The 17069-nt window shown below is 49.0% G+C and overlaps 1 protein-coding gene across 2 annotated transcripts in view; it reads left to right on the plus strand.

The window, feature by feature from the left end:
* Nucleotides 1–17069, plus strand: part of BAIAP2L1 (BAR/IMD domain containing adaptor protein 2 like 1) — a 77031-nt gene that overhangs the window by 54196 nt on the left and 5766 nt on the right. The window contains exons 1-10 of one of the 2 annotated variants that reach the window (XM_043456035.1): nt 2191–2566; nt 3653–3714; nt 3811–3882; nt 4115–4252; nt 4898–5050; nt 7229–7396; nt 8322–8469; nt 10266–10473; nt 11162–11239; nt 12611–12791. In XM_043456035.1, coding sequence (XP_043311970.1) covers nt 2230–2566; nt 3653–3714; nt 3811–3882; nt 4115–4252; nt 4898–5050; nt 7229–7396; nt 8322–8469; nt 10266–10473; nt 11162–11239; nt 12611–12791 — 1545 coding nt within the window. In that variant the 5' untranslated portion in view covers nt 2191–2229. Of the gene's footprint in view, nt 1–2190; nt 2567–3652; nt 3715–3810; nt 3883–4114; nt 4253–4897; nt 5051–7228; nt 7397–8321; nt 8470–10265; nt 10474–11161; nt 11240–12610; nt 12792–17069 lie in introns of those variants that run through there. The other variant, XM_043456036.1, reaches the window with a different exon arrangement.

Raw genomic sequence — 17069 nt, forward strand, 5'->3', positions numbered from 1 at the left:
AGGGACAGGGGTAGACAGCCGTTGAGAGATGTTCTTAGACGCTGGCAGGTTGGGTCACCCGATGCTGGTACTAACGACCCTGAGTGCATATCTGTTGTTTTTTTTAACATCTCCCACCTGTGTATAATTTGCTTTTACTTTCATTATATTTCCTCTGCATCACATTAGGTATTTGGAAAACTCTCAGGAAAAGTATAGCCTTTTTACAGTAACTTTTTTTTAAAATTTTTCCTTTAATTCATATGGTGTAACTTTAGGCCCATAGTGGGTTGGCTTCCACCTTGTCATTTTATTGTCCGATTCCACTCGAAGTCACATAGAGGAAATAGCATGTGACTCAGTCACTGCTCTGCACTCTCCAGAAATAACAGACGTTGTGATTATCCATGATCAAATATAAGCGAGAAAGAACATTTATGCCTACGTGTTCTGTGTCCCCGAAGTCTGCTAGTAGTTTCCCTCTGGCTCCTCTAAACTTACACCATGAATTGACGAATAATTATCTAGTTGAAAATATATTAATAGTGCCATGATTAATCCACATTTCAGATGAAAACCTTGTGTTCATACTTTTTAAAATTTTGTTGTTTAACTTTTAAAGTCCATACTGCCTATTGGCTAAACACGTGTATCTTCATACAGTGTTACCCAAATTTTAGACAGATTTGTTCACGGTTCCTAGAATTAGAGTGATACCACCAATAGCTATTATTTGTATGAATTAGAGAGAAAAATTGATGGTAGACATTGACTTTTTAGTTGTATCAACTTCATGACTTTGAAAAATAGGTATATATTTCAATTTCTTTAATACTGCCATTTAAGAATATAATTTATTCAGACTGGGTCACATTACTGTACTTACTATGAGTTTCTTCCCAAAATATTGACTCAAAACCTTAAAGGGAAAAAAGGAAATGATTGATCCCGTACATACGGTGCTGTAGTTCCTGGGATCGACACGTAGATTCCTGTTTGGGCATTTATTTAGCTCTGCTCCATTGAATTCTGGGCTATGCTTTCTCAACTGCTTTTTCTTTTTTCAAAACAATTTTTTTCTTCCCAAATGTAATTTATGAAAAAGTAGGTTATGGAGCTAAGAGTAAAATGTGTGTGATTCCACATCTCAGACATAAAGTAGCACTTGCTTTATTAAGAGTAAACATCCGTAGATTGAACATAAAGGCTGTTTTCATTTTCTGTTCCAAGATACTCTTTGGGCAGCTTGCATAATCACAGGAAAGATGTTTTTTAATCCTTTTCATGCCTGAGGACTCAGAAGTTGCTGCTCTGAGGTCGGCATTTAAATTCCACCAACAGTGAGGGACTTAGCAGGGGTAAGGTTAGGTGTTCCCTTCCTGCCCGCAGAGTGAATGGTCTGTTTCACTGGGCCCTTCCATCAGGCTCTGCAGTGGGGAGGGGGCACAGGCAGGAGGGGGTGCGGGCAGCCGGGGCCCTCAGTTCAGGCCGGAGCACTCGCTTCAGCGGCGCTGGTGTTCTCACAAGCCCAGACTTTTGGTAGCACGTATCTCGGAGGTCGATGTTGTATAAGATTGTAGAAATAAAGTTCTTGACTACATGAAAAAAAAAATTGTGAACACTTTCCTCCTAGCCTGAATCACTCTGACTGATTTAAGCAAAATTATTTTAAGTAGATCTGATTTGCCTGGAATAGAGTGCTTGATTTTCAAATAATTGGTTTTTTTTGTTGTTTATTATTCATCTCCAACTGGGAGTTATTTATGGGTTTAAAATAGATGTGAAGTTTATTAATATTTCACCTCAGATTATTTCAATACATGAAATGACATTAATGTAATTATATTCTTGGTCAGATAAAGGCTTCCTTTGTGAAGAGCTCTGGTTTGTGTATTTGTTTCATGTTGAGCTTTAGAACTGAATCACAGGATAAATGGAGTCAGGATCACTGAAGGTACAGTGGGTGCCTTGATACCCTGGCGGGGGCCTTCACTCATGCTTACCCAGCAGCAGTTCCTGGAGTCACATGGTGCCTAGGGGCTTCCGTACCTCTAACCTATTAACCCGGTTATATCCTTCCAGGAGAGTCTCTGTCCCCACCACCCACCGTGGTCATTTTCAGCAACACCGTTCATGGTGGGCTTCAGGCTGAGGAGTTGGTTTACCTGGGACACCATGGGTGGGAGTGACACTTTACATGTAGATTTGGAGAGCCCCCTGGCACCTGGGAGGAAGCAGATCCAGAAGAGAATGGGCTGGGAGTCATGGGAAATGAGAGCTAGGAAGAGGAGGGCGGCTCCTCCGAGGTCCAGCAGGCAGGTTGACACGTGTGGGGCAGGGCGTCTGGGGAGACTCCCCACCTCTGCTGGAGCGGGCCATCCCCACGGGCCTCCTCTGCGGGGCAGCAGAGGGCTGGCACATTTGTCAGCCAAGGAAACAGGAAGAGTCAGGGCACAGTTCCACCCGCAAGCTGGCCCAAGCGACGGCCCCGGGGAGAGAGTCTTTGTCCGTGAGTGTGGCACACAGGCTGGCCATCAGCCCCTAGGACTGGCTGGCTGGCAGCCAGGAGCTGGGATTAGAGAAGACGGTGAGTGCACTGGGAGGCGTGCTGAACACGAGGTGCCCGATGGGGTCGGCAGGTGGGCGTGTTCAGGATGGGTTGAATTTCTGAGTCTGAAGGTGAGGGAAGAGCCTGGGCTGGCCCTCCTGGAGTCAGATGTCCTCAGGTGTCCCCAGAGCTGGGCACGGTAGAGTCCTTTGCACAGAGGTGCTCTCCGAAGCCCGAGTCCAGTCCGCAGCCTTTCCCTCTTTCCCCACGTCTGCCGTAGTCATCCTCTTCATTCTCCCTTGTCAACAGCCATTCAGTTTTGCCCAAAGAGTTCCTTTTCATCTGCCCACCGAACTGTAGGATGGTCCCCCCGGCACGTTGTGTGGTTTGGTATGACTTGGTGGTGGTCCAGGTGACACTGTTGCTCCCAGTTCTTGGCTATCAGACCCATTTGGTTCTTGTAGAGACGTCGGCAGAGGGAGGCTCTTGTTCCCTTCTAGAAGCCGGGAGGCAGCACTCTGCCACACACCGCAAGAGATGCACCTGGAGCATCTAGCTGCTTTTTGGAGCAACAACTCCTTTGTCCTGGAATATGTAGCCCCAGGAGATAAAACAAGGTCCCTGCTTCGGTTTCCCAGATTTTTTTTTTTTTTTTTTCAGATTTTCCAGAGTGATAGGAGAACTAATATAAGAAAAAGAAAATAACCTTTATCTGTTATGCCTGACAGATAATCAGATTACCCAGGGGATTAGATAAAAAATGAGTCATTTGTCCCTATAATTAGTTACTATAAGCACCAAGATAATCTTTTGTAAGAGAATTTAACAGTTAAACCCGATAGGTAGGATTCGGCTTAGGGGATGGGTAAGTAGCTGGAGGACGAGGGGAGCTTGAAGACAGCTGATGGGTCTTGGGGAGTGTTGTGCTGTTGTCAGCTGTGTCCATCGGGTGTCTACCCCTGCTGTTGGGCCACAGCCAGTGTTCCCAGTGCCGCGGGGCCGGGTGCTCACCTGCCCTGGGAGCAGCTGCGGACTAGGCCTCATCCGCCAATTTACTCCCCCTCGCATCTTTACAACACACCACACAGTGGCTTTTCACCCTAACATCCCTGATTTTGTTCACAGGCCATGTTCTCATAGAGATTTCGAGCATCCACAAGAAACTTAACGACAGTCTTGATGAAAATGTATGTGAACGGTTTTTCTATTTACCAAATAAATATACTTATTTTATTTTGCTTCAAGTCTCAAACCTGGTCTCAATTTTTCACTTGTGTTCACAGTTCAAAAAATTCCATAAGGAGATTATCTATGAGCTGGAGAAGAAGACAGAGCTTGATGTAAAATATATGAATGTGAGTACCAGGTTTTGCTTCACCTGCCCTGGGCGGAGGGCACCCGGGGCGGGGAACCTAGTTTTCAGGGAGGCTGTGCTCGCCTGATGGCTAAGCCTAAGGAGAACTTGCCCACGGTTGAGTCAGCGGCGGTGGCGGCAGCGAGCATGAAGGCCACAATACCCCGTTAAAACAGCCAGAGCAGCCACCTGCCTGGCGCTTCGGTAAAACAGGTGCAACATTTACCTTCCAGGCGACTCTCAAAAGATACCAAGCAGAACACAGGCATAGATTAGATTCTCTGGAAAAATCGCAAGCTGAATTGAAGAAGATAAGAAGGAAAAGTCAAGGAGGACGAAATCCATTCAAATATGAAAGCAAAGAGACTGAGGTGAACTTTTCAGCACTGTGTTACTTTATTTTGGGGTGGATGGTTTATACAGTTAATGGGAGGCATGCTCATCTCAGTCAGCCTATACTTTATCCATCAGATGTGCTGCTGCTGAAAGTCAAAAATAAGCATTTTGACTGACTTGGTGGGAACTGAAGACCGCAGAATTCCCCAGAGTTAAGAATAATTAGTCAAAAGCACTGGTGTTGTCTCCTGACTTTGGGAGAGTGATAAGCATTGTGTCCCCATTTTACAGATGGGAAAAGTGAGGCTTTGGTTAACTCACATGGTTGGCACTTGGAAATGTGATTTGATCTTGAACTTTCTGGTTCCAAAACCCATTATTTTCCAATAAAACATGATCCTGTCCCTGGAGTAAAAGTAATATTTTATGCAAATTGCCAAGTGGAATGTAGGGCCTTTGGCAACTTCTCTCCAGGCGTGGATCAGGGACCTTAATGAGAATGTTGATATCTGCTCGGATCAGGTTAGGGCTTTGTTGTTCTGTCTAATGTTTATCTGCCTTCAGCATTCACTCCATTATCAAAATAAATCAGCTGTAAAGATGGCAGGAGATAAGTGTCAGGCTGGGTAGCTGTTTGGTTCCTCATGTCATACTTGTATAATTATTATTTATTTTCCTAGTATGTAGAAACCATTACTTCTCGCCAGAATGAAATCCAGAAATTTATTGCAGATGGTTGCAAAGAAGCCCTGCTTGAAGAGAAAAGGCGCTTCTGCTTTCTAGTCGACAAACACTGCAGCTTTTCGAGTCAGATACACCATTACCACACACAGGTGGGCGCAACAGCAAATGTTTTCCTGACATTTAAATACCCTTGACAAGATTTGCCTTCCATAGGTGCCCCAGTGTAAAGCAATGGGCTCATTTTGCCAAGGAAAGAATTCTAAGGAAATAATTTTTGACCAACTTGAATGAGTAAACTTTTAGAAATGTAGATGAAATGGTCAAATGTTTGCTTATCATGTTGAATTTAGTGACACCCATTCATATTTAATCAATGGCTGAGAAATGGCACTTTTTCCCCTTTTCTCACCCATGAGCCAGCCTCTCTCAGACTCTCCCTGATGCATCTTCAGCATCAGTGTCTTCACCAGAACCACGGGTGAGTCCCGCCAGCCCCCAGGTACACCCCACCTGGGTGGTCTGAGAGGCTCTCCTGGGGGTCCATGTAGACGATGTTGCTGGAAATCCTGTCCTAGACCACAGACCCTGTCATAGCCTCAGGACAGCTGGACGGGAATCCTTCTTCACACTTTTTCACTCCTCAAGTTGTGTGTGTGTTCCTGATCCCATCAGCCCCGTAACTAGCTTTGTCACCCTCCTTCAGCACATGCAGTTGTGAGGTTATGCTTCTAGGAATCATCACAAACTATGTCCTAAATTTCCTTCCCTCGTTTTTTTTTTTTTTTTTTTTAATAAAACTATGGGCTCTGTTGGGCTTCTGTACGCATCCAGAACTAGCAGTGACTGAGGTCACATACTCACTGTTCTTCACGATGAAGCGATTCAGAGCGCACTCCATCACGCGAGAAGCGTTCTAAAAGCTTGAATGTAGGGCTGCTTCCTTTTGGGGGGAACCTGGCCTTGTATGCATGCATATATCATAGGTTACATATTCCATAAACTTGAAGGAATATTTAGCTACCAAATCTATAAATACCCAAGGTCTCAAATTGTTACAGAAAAGAAAAACAAACATGATGCATTAGATGATGACATTTGTCCCCAGCGTATCTGTAGTAGCTTCGGCATTGTTTCCATGGTGAGGGTGTCCGCCAGAGGGGGCCAGAAGCAACCTTGAAGCTCTCTGTGACAACACCCCGCCTCCCCCAGCGATGGGGCAACTTGGTCTATTTCCAGAAAGCTCTAGTAGTTGACACAGTCTTCCACACACTTAACCTTGAGTCCCAGTTATGTCTTTCAGCGTGACGCAAGCCAAATTTCCTTCTTTCTCTACCAGAAGTCTCTTCAGGTCTCTGAAAACCGCTTTGGTGCGTTCCCTGGTCCCAGCGGTTTCAGTGGCTCCTTGGACATAGCAGCTAAGGCCGTTGGTCCCCGGCGTGTCCAGGCCACAGGCAGGGGATGGGGTGGAGCGAGGGGCAGGGCTTAGGATTCACATTGACACCCCCAGACCACACCTGATGAACACAGAGTCTAGATGAAAACAGTACAGTTGTTACGAAAATAGTTTCACAAAGGATGCTCTACTTTCCTTTTCCAACTAAATTGCCGCCTAGAAAGGGGGCTTCTCATGAGGGCTCCCGGGAACCCGGGGTCCAGTCGGAGGAAGAGCCGGGCTGTGGGAGGCGGGATGACACCTCCGCCTCGGGCCGGGCGGCCTCAGCCCTGTCCTGCGTCTCTGCCTCCCAGCTGCTGCCTGCCCAAGGGCCCCGCCGGCCTGCGGTCAGGACTGCCACTCAGCACTGCCCTGACTCCAGAGAGCCACCACTCTCCGCCTCCGGTCCCCCCGTCCCGTAGAGGACCTTCTTAGGACAGACCTGTCACCCCTCCAGTGCGCCAGGCCTCTCTCTCGGCGGTGAAGTCCACTCCTGGTCCTCTCGCTCCATCAAAGGCGCTTCTCGTGGAAGGGGTGGGGGGAAGACAGAGGGATCGGCAGTTCTCGGGCCCCTGATAAACACGGGGGTTAACACAGATTGCTCCACCTTCTGTCTTAGTTCTGAACTTCCGAACCGTTGACGATCCTTGTATTAGCCTGAACTCTACCCACACTGAGGAAGGTGGGAAATCCTTTACAACAGGAGCCTACGTGCTCCTCAGCAAATGAGACACAGCAGATCCTCACAGATGCTTCAACTACTCACTGAATTTAACTCCTCACTCCCACACTTCCGGTGGTCAGCCAGGAATCTGAGTAGTAGTTATCATTTGTGTTCGTCCTTCTAACAATACATGTTTGTCTGTCTCTGGTTTTGTTTCTTTTGAATTTATAGTCTGCAGAACTGATCAATTCCAAACTGCCTCGGTGGCAAGAAACCTGTGGTGATGTCACCAAAGTGCCAGAGAAAATCATGAACATGATCGAAGAAATTAAGACCCCAGTCTCCACCCCAATGTCCGGAACGCCCCTGCCTTCACCCATGGTCGAGAGAAGCAGTGTGGTAAGAACTGGTCGTCACCTCAAGATTTCAGCCATACCTTTGCTAATAAGATTTCAGCCAGATTTGCACAACAGAGCAAGGCCACCTTTGTCAGTGGAAATCACGGGCCCGCCTGTATCACTTCCAGGGCCTACCTTTCCTCACTGCGACTTCACCCTTCCAGCAGCGCAAATACCGAGGCCGGGCCTGTCCCCAGACACACGCTGTTGCCCGCCACTTCTCCCCCCGCCCAGCGCCAGCAGCAGTCCCTGCAGACATGACCTGGACAGTCTGGCCCGTAACGCAGCAGGCAGGGTGATCCTGGCTGGATCACAAAGGCCAGGACCTCAACAGGCAGCAGAATGTTAGCGACAGAGGATTCTGAAAACTTTCAGAGAGGGGAAAATGGATTATTTATTACAAAGAAAAGAGAACCCCACTGAAACCAGACTTCTTTTTAGAAAACTAGGTGTCAAAAAGTAATAGACTAATGCACTCAAAATTCTGTGGAAAAATACTTTTAAATGGAGAAGCCTTGCGCCAAGCAGCATTTAAAAGGGAGCCTCGAAATCCACAGAGAAAGAAAATAGATGAGTGCTGTTCAAGGGCTAGGGGAAACGGGGAGGAACTGCTTTAAAAGGGGGAGGGGGGCACTTCCCTGGTTGTCCATTGGTTAAGACTCCGCACTTCCACTGCAGGGGGCGAGAGTTCAATCCCTGGTCAGGGAACTAAGATGCACGGTGCAGCCAAAATAATTAAATAAATAAATAGACAAAAGAAGGGGGTATCTTTAAAATAGTTAAAAATGGGGCATTACCCTGCAAACAAGAGAATTTGGGGAAGAAAATGGAATTTAAAGCATGTAATGCAAAACAGCCCTGGGGATCAATCTCTAATGCCATTGCTGTGTTATACTCGGATTAAACTAATAAGGGATTTTTCACAGGTTGGGCAAGATTGTGACAGCCTTTCTAAATACCCACCAAAGATCCCTGCAGCTCCTTCAGCCAGAGCCTTGACCAGCCCTTTGATCGATCTGTTTAAGAACCCAGCCACAGTCACACAGAACTCAGAAAGAAAAAATAATTTAACAGGTGAGCTGTTTAGTTGAATTTCCTTTAAAGTACCTTTAAATTTCTTAAATATTTAGTTAAGTGTGCCTTGAGATCTATATCCATAGAGTCACAAAGAGTCGGCCATGACTAAAGCAACTTAGCATGCATGCACGTCGTGAGCTAGAAGTAAATACCTGTGTGTGTGGTAGCACCAGCTCCACACTGGCTCAGGGGAACTCACACCTCCAGACAGGGGTCCAGGTTGATTCTAAAACTGTAAGACATGTTGCTTCGACAGATATGACTTCTGTATGCTGATAGATGTTTCCATAGAGTAAGCATACTATTGAAAGGTGTTATATTTTCAATACATGCAATATAACAGAACCTCACGCTGTGTTCCATATTCACTGGCAGCTGAAATAAAATCTCTTTTCAGTGAAACAATGAAACAGATGATAGAAATTCACATATCTAAGTTATGGTTCCTAGTCTCACCAGTAGGCTTCGATTGAATTATACTCAGTGTTTTTCATCATCTCTAACAGAGCACATCATGCTTTCTGAAGGCTTCAGTTTCAACTGTTAACATTTCTTAACCCAGCTGACGTGCTCTGAATAAATCAGGAACACGTCTTGTCTGCAGGCATTTCAGATGGCTTCAGCCAGGCTCCACTCTTGCCTGCAGGGTCTTTGGCGTCCAGGACCTCAAGACTGCGGTGGCACTGGGCGTGTGGGGGTCTCACAGGCCCCGTGGGGTGAAGGTCGTGGCAGTCACACAGGGCACTGCTAGCGAGAGTCCGCAGGCTGTCCAGCGCGGGCAGCTGTGGGGAAGGAGATGAGACTTTCAGAATGTCAGCTGCAAAGAGGACACTGTAGTCACTCGCCTTTGAAGACTATGAGTTCTGTGTATGTGACATAGGGGAAAGCATACAGCACTGTCTGCACCCTGGTCATTCACATGATTCTTTGGTTCTTGTGGGAAATCACTGGATTCGGTGTAACCTTGATAATTAGAGTAGACGGCGTGTCAAGCAGAGAGCAGAGTTTACATTGTAGTGTCAAGAATTTCTGAGGACGATGCAGACAGAGATTCTGCATTGTTTTATAGTAAATAATAGGCTAGCAAAATTTGAGTGGAAAAAAACGTATCTGGAAAAAAATGTTTCCATTCCATTTTTTTTTGCGGGGTGTTGGGGTGGGCTGGTAAAGACCAGCCCGCGTTTGAGCTGAGACCTGACCTAGTGCAGCGATGGCTGTGGAGGCGGGCTGCCCGCATCGAGCTCGTCTGGTTCCGGCTCTGGCACCGAGGGTGGGGTCGGTACGCAGGGGGTGTGCTCAGCACGTCCTGCCCCACTCGCAGGTGAGCGGCCACGGCTGCCAGAGCGTGTGTCCCCAGCGTCCTCCTCTCTTGTGGCACAGGCCCTGGGCGGTTTGGTCTGAGCTGGTGCCTGACAGCACTTCCGCAGGCTGTGGCGGGCGAGCTGGGCGGGCAGAGGCGCGGGCCTGCTGGCGTGGAGCCCTGGCCTCTGTGGGCCGTCCCAAGGGACTCCATGCAGGTGAGGCTGGGCCACGTGGCTTCATCCTCTTGGTCTGAAGGGCCTTTGGCCACAGGGCTCCTCCTCCGAGAGGCCTCAGGCCAGGCTTAGGCGCTGTCCCTGTCTGTTGCTGTCTGTCCAGCCACAGGCGGAGGTGTGGGAATAGAACCAGTTGGCATTTCAGTGGAATGAGTGTGCTGGTGACATGGGGTGGCCAGGTTTCTGGGGCTGGCGCCTTTGAGCTCGCCCAGTCATCCTTCTTTGAAAAGTCATCGCTGCCCTGCTTGCTTCCGACAGGTTCTTCCTTTGACCCCAATTTGCCGCGATCTGTTTCCATGGCCTCCGGACTGAACATGGTGAAAAAGCAGAAAGTGAAAACCATCTTTCCGCACACGGCCGGCGCTAACCAGACCTTGCTCAGCTTCGCTCAGGGAGACGTCATCACACTGCTTATCTCTGAGGAGAAGGACGGCTGGCTGTACGGGGAGCACGACAGTACCAAAATGTGGGTCCTGGGCCGGGCCGTTCACACCCTGAGGGCTCCCGTCAAGGCCATCCTTAAAGGCAGATGAGCGCCTCCACCCCAGCAAGGTCATACTTTAGTGACAGTTCTAGCCTAGTTAACTGCTGTTAGTCTATCCACGTTGTTCCCAAGCTGTTTTCTGTATGTGTGTGCATATAGAGATAAGTTTTTTAAAAATTTTGGCCACACTGCATGGCCAGGAATTGAGCCAATGCCCCCTGCACTGAAGCATGGAGTCTTAGCCACTGGACCACCAGGGAAGTCCTATAAATTTGACGTACAGATAAGAGACCTCTGAAAGTAAAGGCACTTGTTTGTATGTGACTTCAGATTTCTCAGGATAACGCTCTAAATGAGATCTGACACATGAGTACTGTAAATGCCAGTGTCCTCATTCCAACTGTGCGCACAAGCCTTCCTACAAGGTTAAATTGAGTTTCTGTGTAGATTATTCACGTACTAAGTTTAAACCAAAATGAAAACAAAAGACGCAAAGGGAATCCAACTAGAAATGACGTGTATGTAAGAGGCTTATAATGGGATGTGATGCAAGTGGCCCAGTCGCCCCCCGGCCCCGAGCAGTCCCCAGGCCATTCCAGGCGCGTCTGGGTCCGCGTGTCCACTGCCAGCACCCCAGCGAAGTCGTCTTCTCCCCGCTCTCCGCCTACAGGAGGGGCTGGTTCCCGTCGTCCTACACAAAGCTGCTGGGGGAGAATGAGGAGGAGGCCGCGAGCGAGCCGACGCCAAGGTAGGACCGCCTGTGGCTCGGCCAGCTGGGCTCGCTGGGCCCCCGGCTCCCAGGCGCGTGGGGGTGGATCTGGACGAGCGGCAGAGCCCACGACGACGCCACAGCCGGGCTGGCGGGAGCGGGTGGCGCTCCGTGTCTGTTTCCTTCCCGATTTCCTGTCTTGGCGCTGTACCCTCTGCTGGGAAGAGATGCCCCTCTTCTCGGCCCACGGTCCCTCCCAGTCCTGCGCCCACCACAGTGAAGTCCCAGGCCACGTGCCCGGCCTGTCTGCCCTGGTGAACACGTGCTCTGGAATGTTCTCCCCCGCCTGCCCTCTTCTCTCCTTCCCTCACCAGCCGCCCGTTTTCAGTCCCCTCTCAGGCCTTTCCTCCGCCCTCTGCTCAGACACAGGGTCCTCGGGACCCGCCCTCGTCCTTTTTCCTTCCCGTGCTCCCCGGGCCACTGTGACTGCTCCTGTGGCTCGCGTCACATCAAGGGGCTTCACTCAGCACGTCTGAGCCAACAACCCCCGTCTGTGTCCCACCCAGGAATGACTGTCACTGCCGCTCAGGAGCTGGCCGCTTGCGCTGACCACGTCATTTCTTTCTCACACAACCTTGTGAGGTCAGGCCCTGGTTGAAAATTGAGGAAACAGGGGCACAGGGAGCCAGAAGTGATGGAGTCAAGGCAAGACTAATTCGGGCAGGTCTCTCCCAGCCGAAACGGGAGGGTCTGTGTGTGGGTTAGTTGGCTGTCCCGTGGGTCCTCAGAAACACGTCCCAGCAGAACGTGGCATCACCTTGACCACAAGCTGCTTCGGCCATGGTGTCTGCCGTGTTCAGAGCAACCCCCGGCCCTTGCTCTGACAAGGGCCTTGCTGTTACCCTTGCTCACGGCCAGCTGTGTGTCTCTGTCCCTTGCAGAACAGCTCAGCTGCCATTGGCCAAGAAATGAGACTGAGGATCTCAAGGGTGTTAAAGTTCTGAGATTTTTAGTTTGGAGCGCTCAGTGCTGTCGCTGTGTTTTCTTCTTGAACTGGATCAGGAGTCAGCCCCCAACGGAGCTAGCTTTCCTCTCCCTTTGTCAGGCCTTTTAAAGACTCTTGTGAGTGTGCATGTGCAAGCCAGCAGAAACACTGGCACTCCAGGACTGTTGCCTGGGAATCCCTTGAACAGAGGAGCCTGGCGGGTTACAGTCCATGGGGTCACAAAGTGGAACGCGACTTAGCGACTAAAAATCAATCAAGGAACAGTGCGGTGCTGTGTGTGTTGCACTGGTCCCGCCCCACCGTTGTGGATCACTAATTCACGTAGTTCCGGCGGAGGAGACGCGGGATGTCTGGGGTGCGGGGGCAGGCCTCCTCTAACCCGCAGCCTCCGTTCCCATCGCTAGCTTGGTGCCCGTCCGCAGCGTGAGCACAACGAACTTGGCGGAGAAGAACAGCGTCGTCATCCCCCCGCCGGACTACCTGGAGTGTCTGTCCACGGGAGCAGCCACTGCTGAGAAAGGAGACGTCTCCCTGAAGGCTTCTAACCATAAAGCCCCAGCGCCCAAACCAGAAAGCACGCCTCCTGTGAGTAGGGCCCCAGGGGCCCCGACCCTGACGGGCAGGCTCTGGGGTGCAGGGCCCCCTTCCCTCCAAGCAGGAAGGGGGTGACCCTTGGGCGGGGCGCGTGCTTGCTCCCAGGGCCTGCAGATTCTTTCTGTCATGCAGTCTTTCAGCCGCCTTAACTTTTGTCCTCCTCTTGTTTTTATTTCATCTGTAAATGATGGCTGGCACACACGCGGTCCATCGTTTCCCAGACTGTGCCCGCTTTCAAGCTTTCCTTGCCTTTGGTCATGTCTGCAGTCCTTTCGTCCTATAATCACCTTTCTCTGCACTTCCTTCAGTTTTCATATTGTTTCCTGGAGGAAGACTGAAGTAGTGATCTAATCGCCACACCTTCAGGAACTACCCGGTACACATGTTATCTGTGATCTTAAGCCTGGGACTGGGACAGAGGCCATGAGTCACTTCATCCATCCCAGTGATGACTCTGTCTTCAAGCCAGGCCCAGTGGGCTCTGGAGGAGCCAGAGATAAACAGCTCTGGCTCTGCTGGAGCTTAGGCTCTAGTGATAAGATAAGCAGCAGACAGTGAGAGATAGACAAATATGTCAGAGCTGGGAGCTCCGTGGGAGAATGGAGCCAGGTGCCATGACGACAGGGGGTGCGGTAACATCTTGGATGGAGGTCAGGGGTCAGTTTTCCTGGGACGCTGACTCAGTGATGAGGTGGGCTATGTCCACAGCTGTGGAAACATCCAGAAGGCAGAGGTGGCCCGGTGCCCCCACAGCCCCCGCTGAGAGCACTGGGCCAGGATCCTGGCAGGGGCAATTCCTGGGGAGCGCTGCCCACCTCCGCAGCCAGAGCCGTTGTCCTGAAGGGGGTGCGGCCACTGAGACAGGGACCAAGGGAGGCGCCTCCCAGATGGGAGGAGCCAGAAGTTTACAGCTCCTGGCGGGGTGTACTCAGCACAGTCTAGAGGGGATTCTTGTCGTCTTTTCCCACAACATAGATTATACAGCAGAGAAGGCAGAGAGGACGGAGGAAAGGGGGGTGACTGAGAAGGAAGGGGCTGGCCCGCCAGGAGCAGGGACGCGGGTCCCCTGTGCCAGCGGGGAGGGCAGACTTGGGGGGTGTTGTCTGCTATCAGCGCCGAAGGAAAGGTCGCCCTCGGACAGGGCAGGCGGAGTGGCGCTGAGCAGGTTTGAAAGAAGAAAATTTGTGCCGTGGGTATTTCTCAGAGGGAGACGGTGAGCCTGCCCCTGAGCGTGCTCCGGAGACGAGGGCATGCAAGCCAGTGGTGCTGTAATAAGCCTGGGCCACTTCGACTGTTTCTTCTTCTTCTTTGTTATGGGTTTGTTCTTTCTGTGGTGATTGCTGGAGCCACGCACCCCCACAGGGGTGTCCCCACCACTGGGGACCTCTGTTCAGCTGAGTGGTGCTGGGCGGAGTCGGTTACAGGGAATGAGACTGAAAGATCGGCCGCGGGTACAGTGGGGACCACGCCTGCCTCCTCGAAGGCTGCAGTGTGGGTTTGGGTCCCGGAAATGCCATTTTGGAATCTCATTCAGAAATGTCTTTGGCTTCTCTTCTTCTCTTCCCTTTTCATACTGTTCATGGGGTTCTCAAGGCAAGAATACTGAGGTGGTTTGCCATTCCCTTCTCCAGTGGACCACATTCTGTCAGACCTCTCCACCATGACCCGTCCATCTTGGGTGGCGCCACACGGCATGACTTAGTTTCACTGAGTTAGACAAGGCTGTGATCCGTGTGGACCTGTCTCTTGAGAAACCTGTATGCAGGTCAGGAAGCAACAGTTAGAACTGGACATGGAACAACAGACTGGTTCCAAATAGGAAAAGGGGTACATCAAGGCTGTATATTGTCACCCTGCTTATTTAACTTATATGCAGAGCACATCATGAGAAATGCTGGGCTGGAAGAAGCACAAGCTGGAATCAGGATTGCCAGGAGAAATATCAATAACCTCAGATATGCAGACACCACCCTTATGGCAGAAAGTGAAGAAGAACTAAAGAGCCTCTTGATGAAAGTGAAGGAGGAAAGTGAAAAAGTTGGCTTAAAGCTCAACATTCAGAAAACTAAGATCATGGCATCTGGTCCCATCACTTCATGGGAAATAGATGGGGAAACAGTGTCAGACTTTATTTTGGGGGCTCCAAAATCACTGTAGATGGTGATGCAGCCATGAAATTAAAAGATGCTTACTCCTTGGAAGGAAAGTTATGACCAACCTAGACAGCATATTAAAAAGCAGAGACATTACTTTGGCAACAAAGGTCCATCTGGTCAAGGCTATGGTTTTTCCAGTAGTCATGTATGGATGTGAGAGTTGGACAGTGAAGAAAGCTGAGCGCCGAAGAATTGGTGCCTTTGAACTGTGGTGTTGGAGAAGACTCTTGAGAGTCCCTTGGACTGCAAGGAGATCCAACCAGTCCATCCTAAAGGAGATCATTCCTGGGTGTTCATTGGAAGGACTGATGTTGAAGCTGAAACTCCAATACTTTGGCCACCTCGTGCAAAATGCTGACTCATTGGTAAAGACCCTAATGCTGAGAAGGACTGGGGGCAGGAGGAGAAGGGGATGAAAGAGGATGAGATGGCTGTATGGCATCACTGACTCAATAGACATAGATTTGGGTAGACTCCAGGAATTGGTGATGGACAGGGAGGCCTGGCGTGCTGCGGTTCATGGGGGTCGCAAAGAGTCGGACACGACTGAGCGACTGAACTGAACTGAACTTCTTTTCCCAGATAAGCACACTGCATGACTCCTTGCTTTCACTGTTATTGCTGCAAATCACTCCAGCTTTCTAACTCCAAAAATTACTTTTAGAAGGATATGGAGCTTTCCCGTTTTGTTAGTGAGAGATGTCAAAACTGGAGACGCTGCTTGAAAGGGCAGATCTGAAATGCTATTTCATTAAAGGGCCTGGTATATTTTAAAACAATACTCAAACTATTTGGAAATGATCTTAAGGCACTTCTAAAAGCATAAAAGTTCCTTTTGCTGGGAAAAAAAAAATCAAATTTGCATGTCACAAAATTCAGGATCCAGGCATACAAGGTGTGGGACCTGTTGGTCTATAGTGCCTTCTTCTGGATTTGATTTTCAATTTTTTTTTATGGAAAAATTCAAACACACATGAAAGTGGAAAGAATAATCTACTGATCTGGTCCCCCAGATCAACAATTATTAATTCATTTATAAATCCTGTTTCATCTCTCCCTTACATAGTCTCAGATCAGCAAAGCCAATTCCAGACTTCATATCATTTCATCTGTAAATATATTAAAGGTCCTCTTTTGTTTCTCACAAAACCAACTATTGTTATCATGTAAAATTGACATTAACTTCTGAATATCATCACCTGGTCACTTCAAATTTCTGATTGTCTCATTAAAAATTTCTTGACAGTATCGTTGTTCGAATCTGGACCCGGGTCAGCTCCCCACACCGTCGCTGGTGACTGAGTCTCATGACTCGTCTTTTCGTACCTAGAGATCTCCCCAGCTCTTTCCGTGTCATCTCTCTGTAGGAAGCCCAGGTTACTAGTCCTGGAGGGTGTCCCCAGTCTGGATTTCGCTGGTTACATCCACATGGTGTCCTTTATTGAGTTCCCCTTTTTCCCTTGTTTCCAGCCTGGGGTCAGAATCTGCTGCCATTGTGGTTTGTTGGCTGGTTTTGTGTGGCGGGAGCATTTCATCTGTGGTGGTGGCCAGTCCACCTGTGGTCCAGTCTGGTGGTTTCCTTCTGTGATGATGACCATTGATGATAATGACCACCCGGCTCTGTGACTTGATAAAGGTTGCACAAGCAGACCTCAGATGCAATGGGTTAGTTTCCAGACCATCTCGATAAAGCAAGTCACATGAACTTTCTGGTTTCCCAGTGCATGTGAGAGTTATGTTTACATACACTGTAGTCTATTAGGCATGTGATAGCATTGTGTCTAAAAATAAATAATAATTTTAAAATATTTTATTGATAAAAAATGCCAATTAGCTGAGTTTCAGTGAATCGTAGTAGTGACACCAAAGAGCACCAATCAGTGGTCACGATGACTATGATAATAATGAAAAGCCTGAAATATTGCAAATGTGACACAGAGACATGAATTGAGCCAATGCCATTGGAAAAATGATGCCAACAGACTTGCCACAAACCTTCCATTTGTAAGGAAAAGAAAACAGTATCTGTGAAGCACAGTCAAGTGCAATAAAATGAGGTCTGCCTCTATACTGCCTTTTAAGGTAAAAGAATCTTGCCCTAAAATCATAGCTA

The sequence above is a fragment of the Cervus canadensis genome, chromosome 32 (assembly GCF_019320065.1).
Source record: "Cervus canadensis isolate Bull #8, Minnesota chromosome 32, ASM1932006v1, whole genome shotgun sequence".
Lineage (NCBI taxonomy): Eukaryota > Metazoa > Chordata > Mammalia > Artiodactyla > Cervidae > Cervus > Cervus canadensis.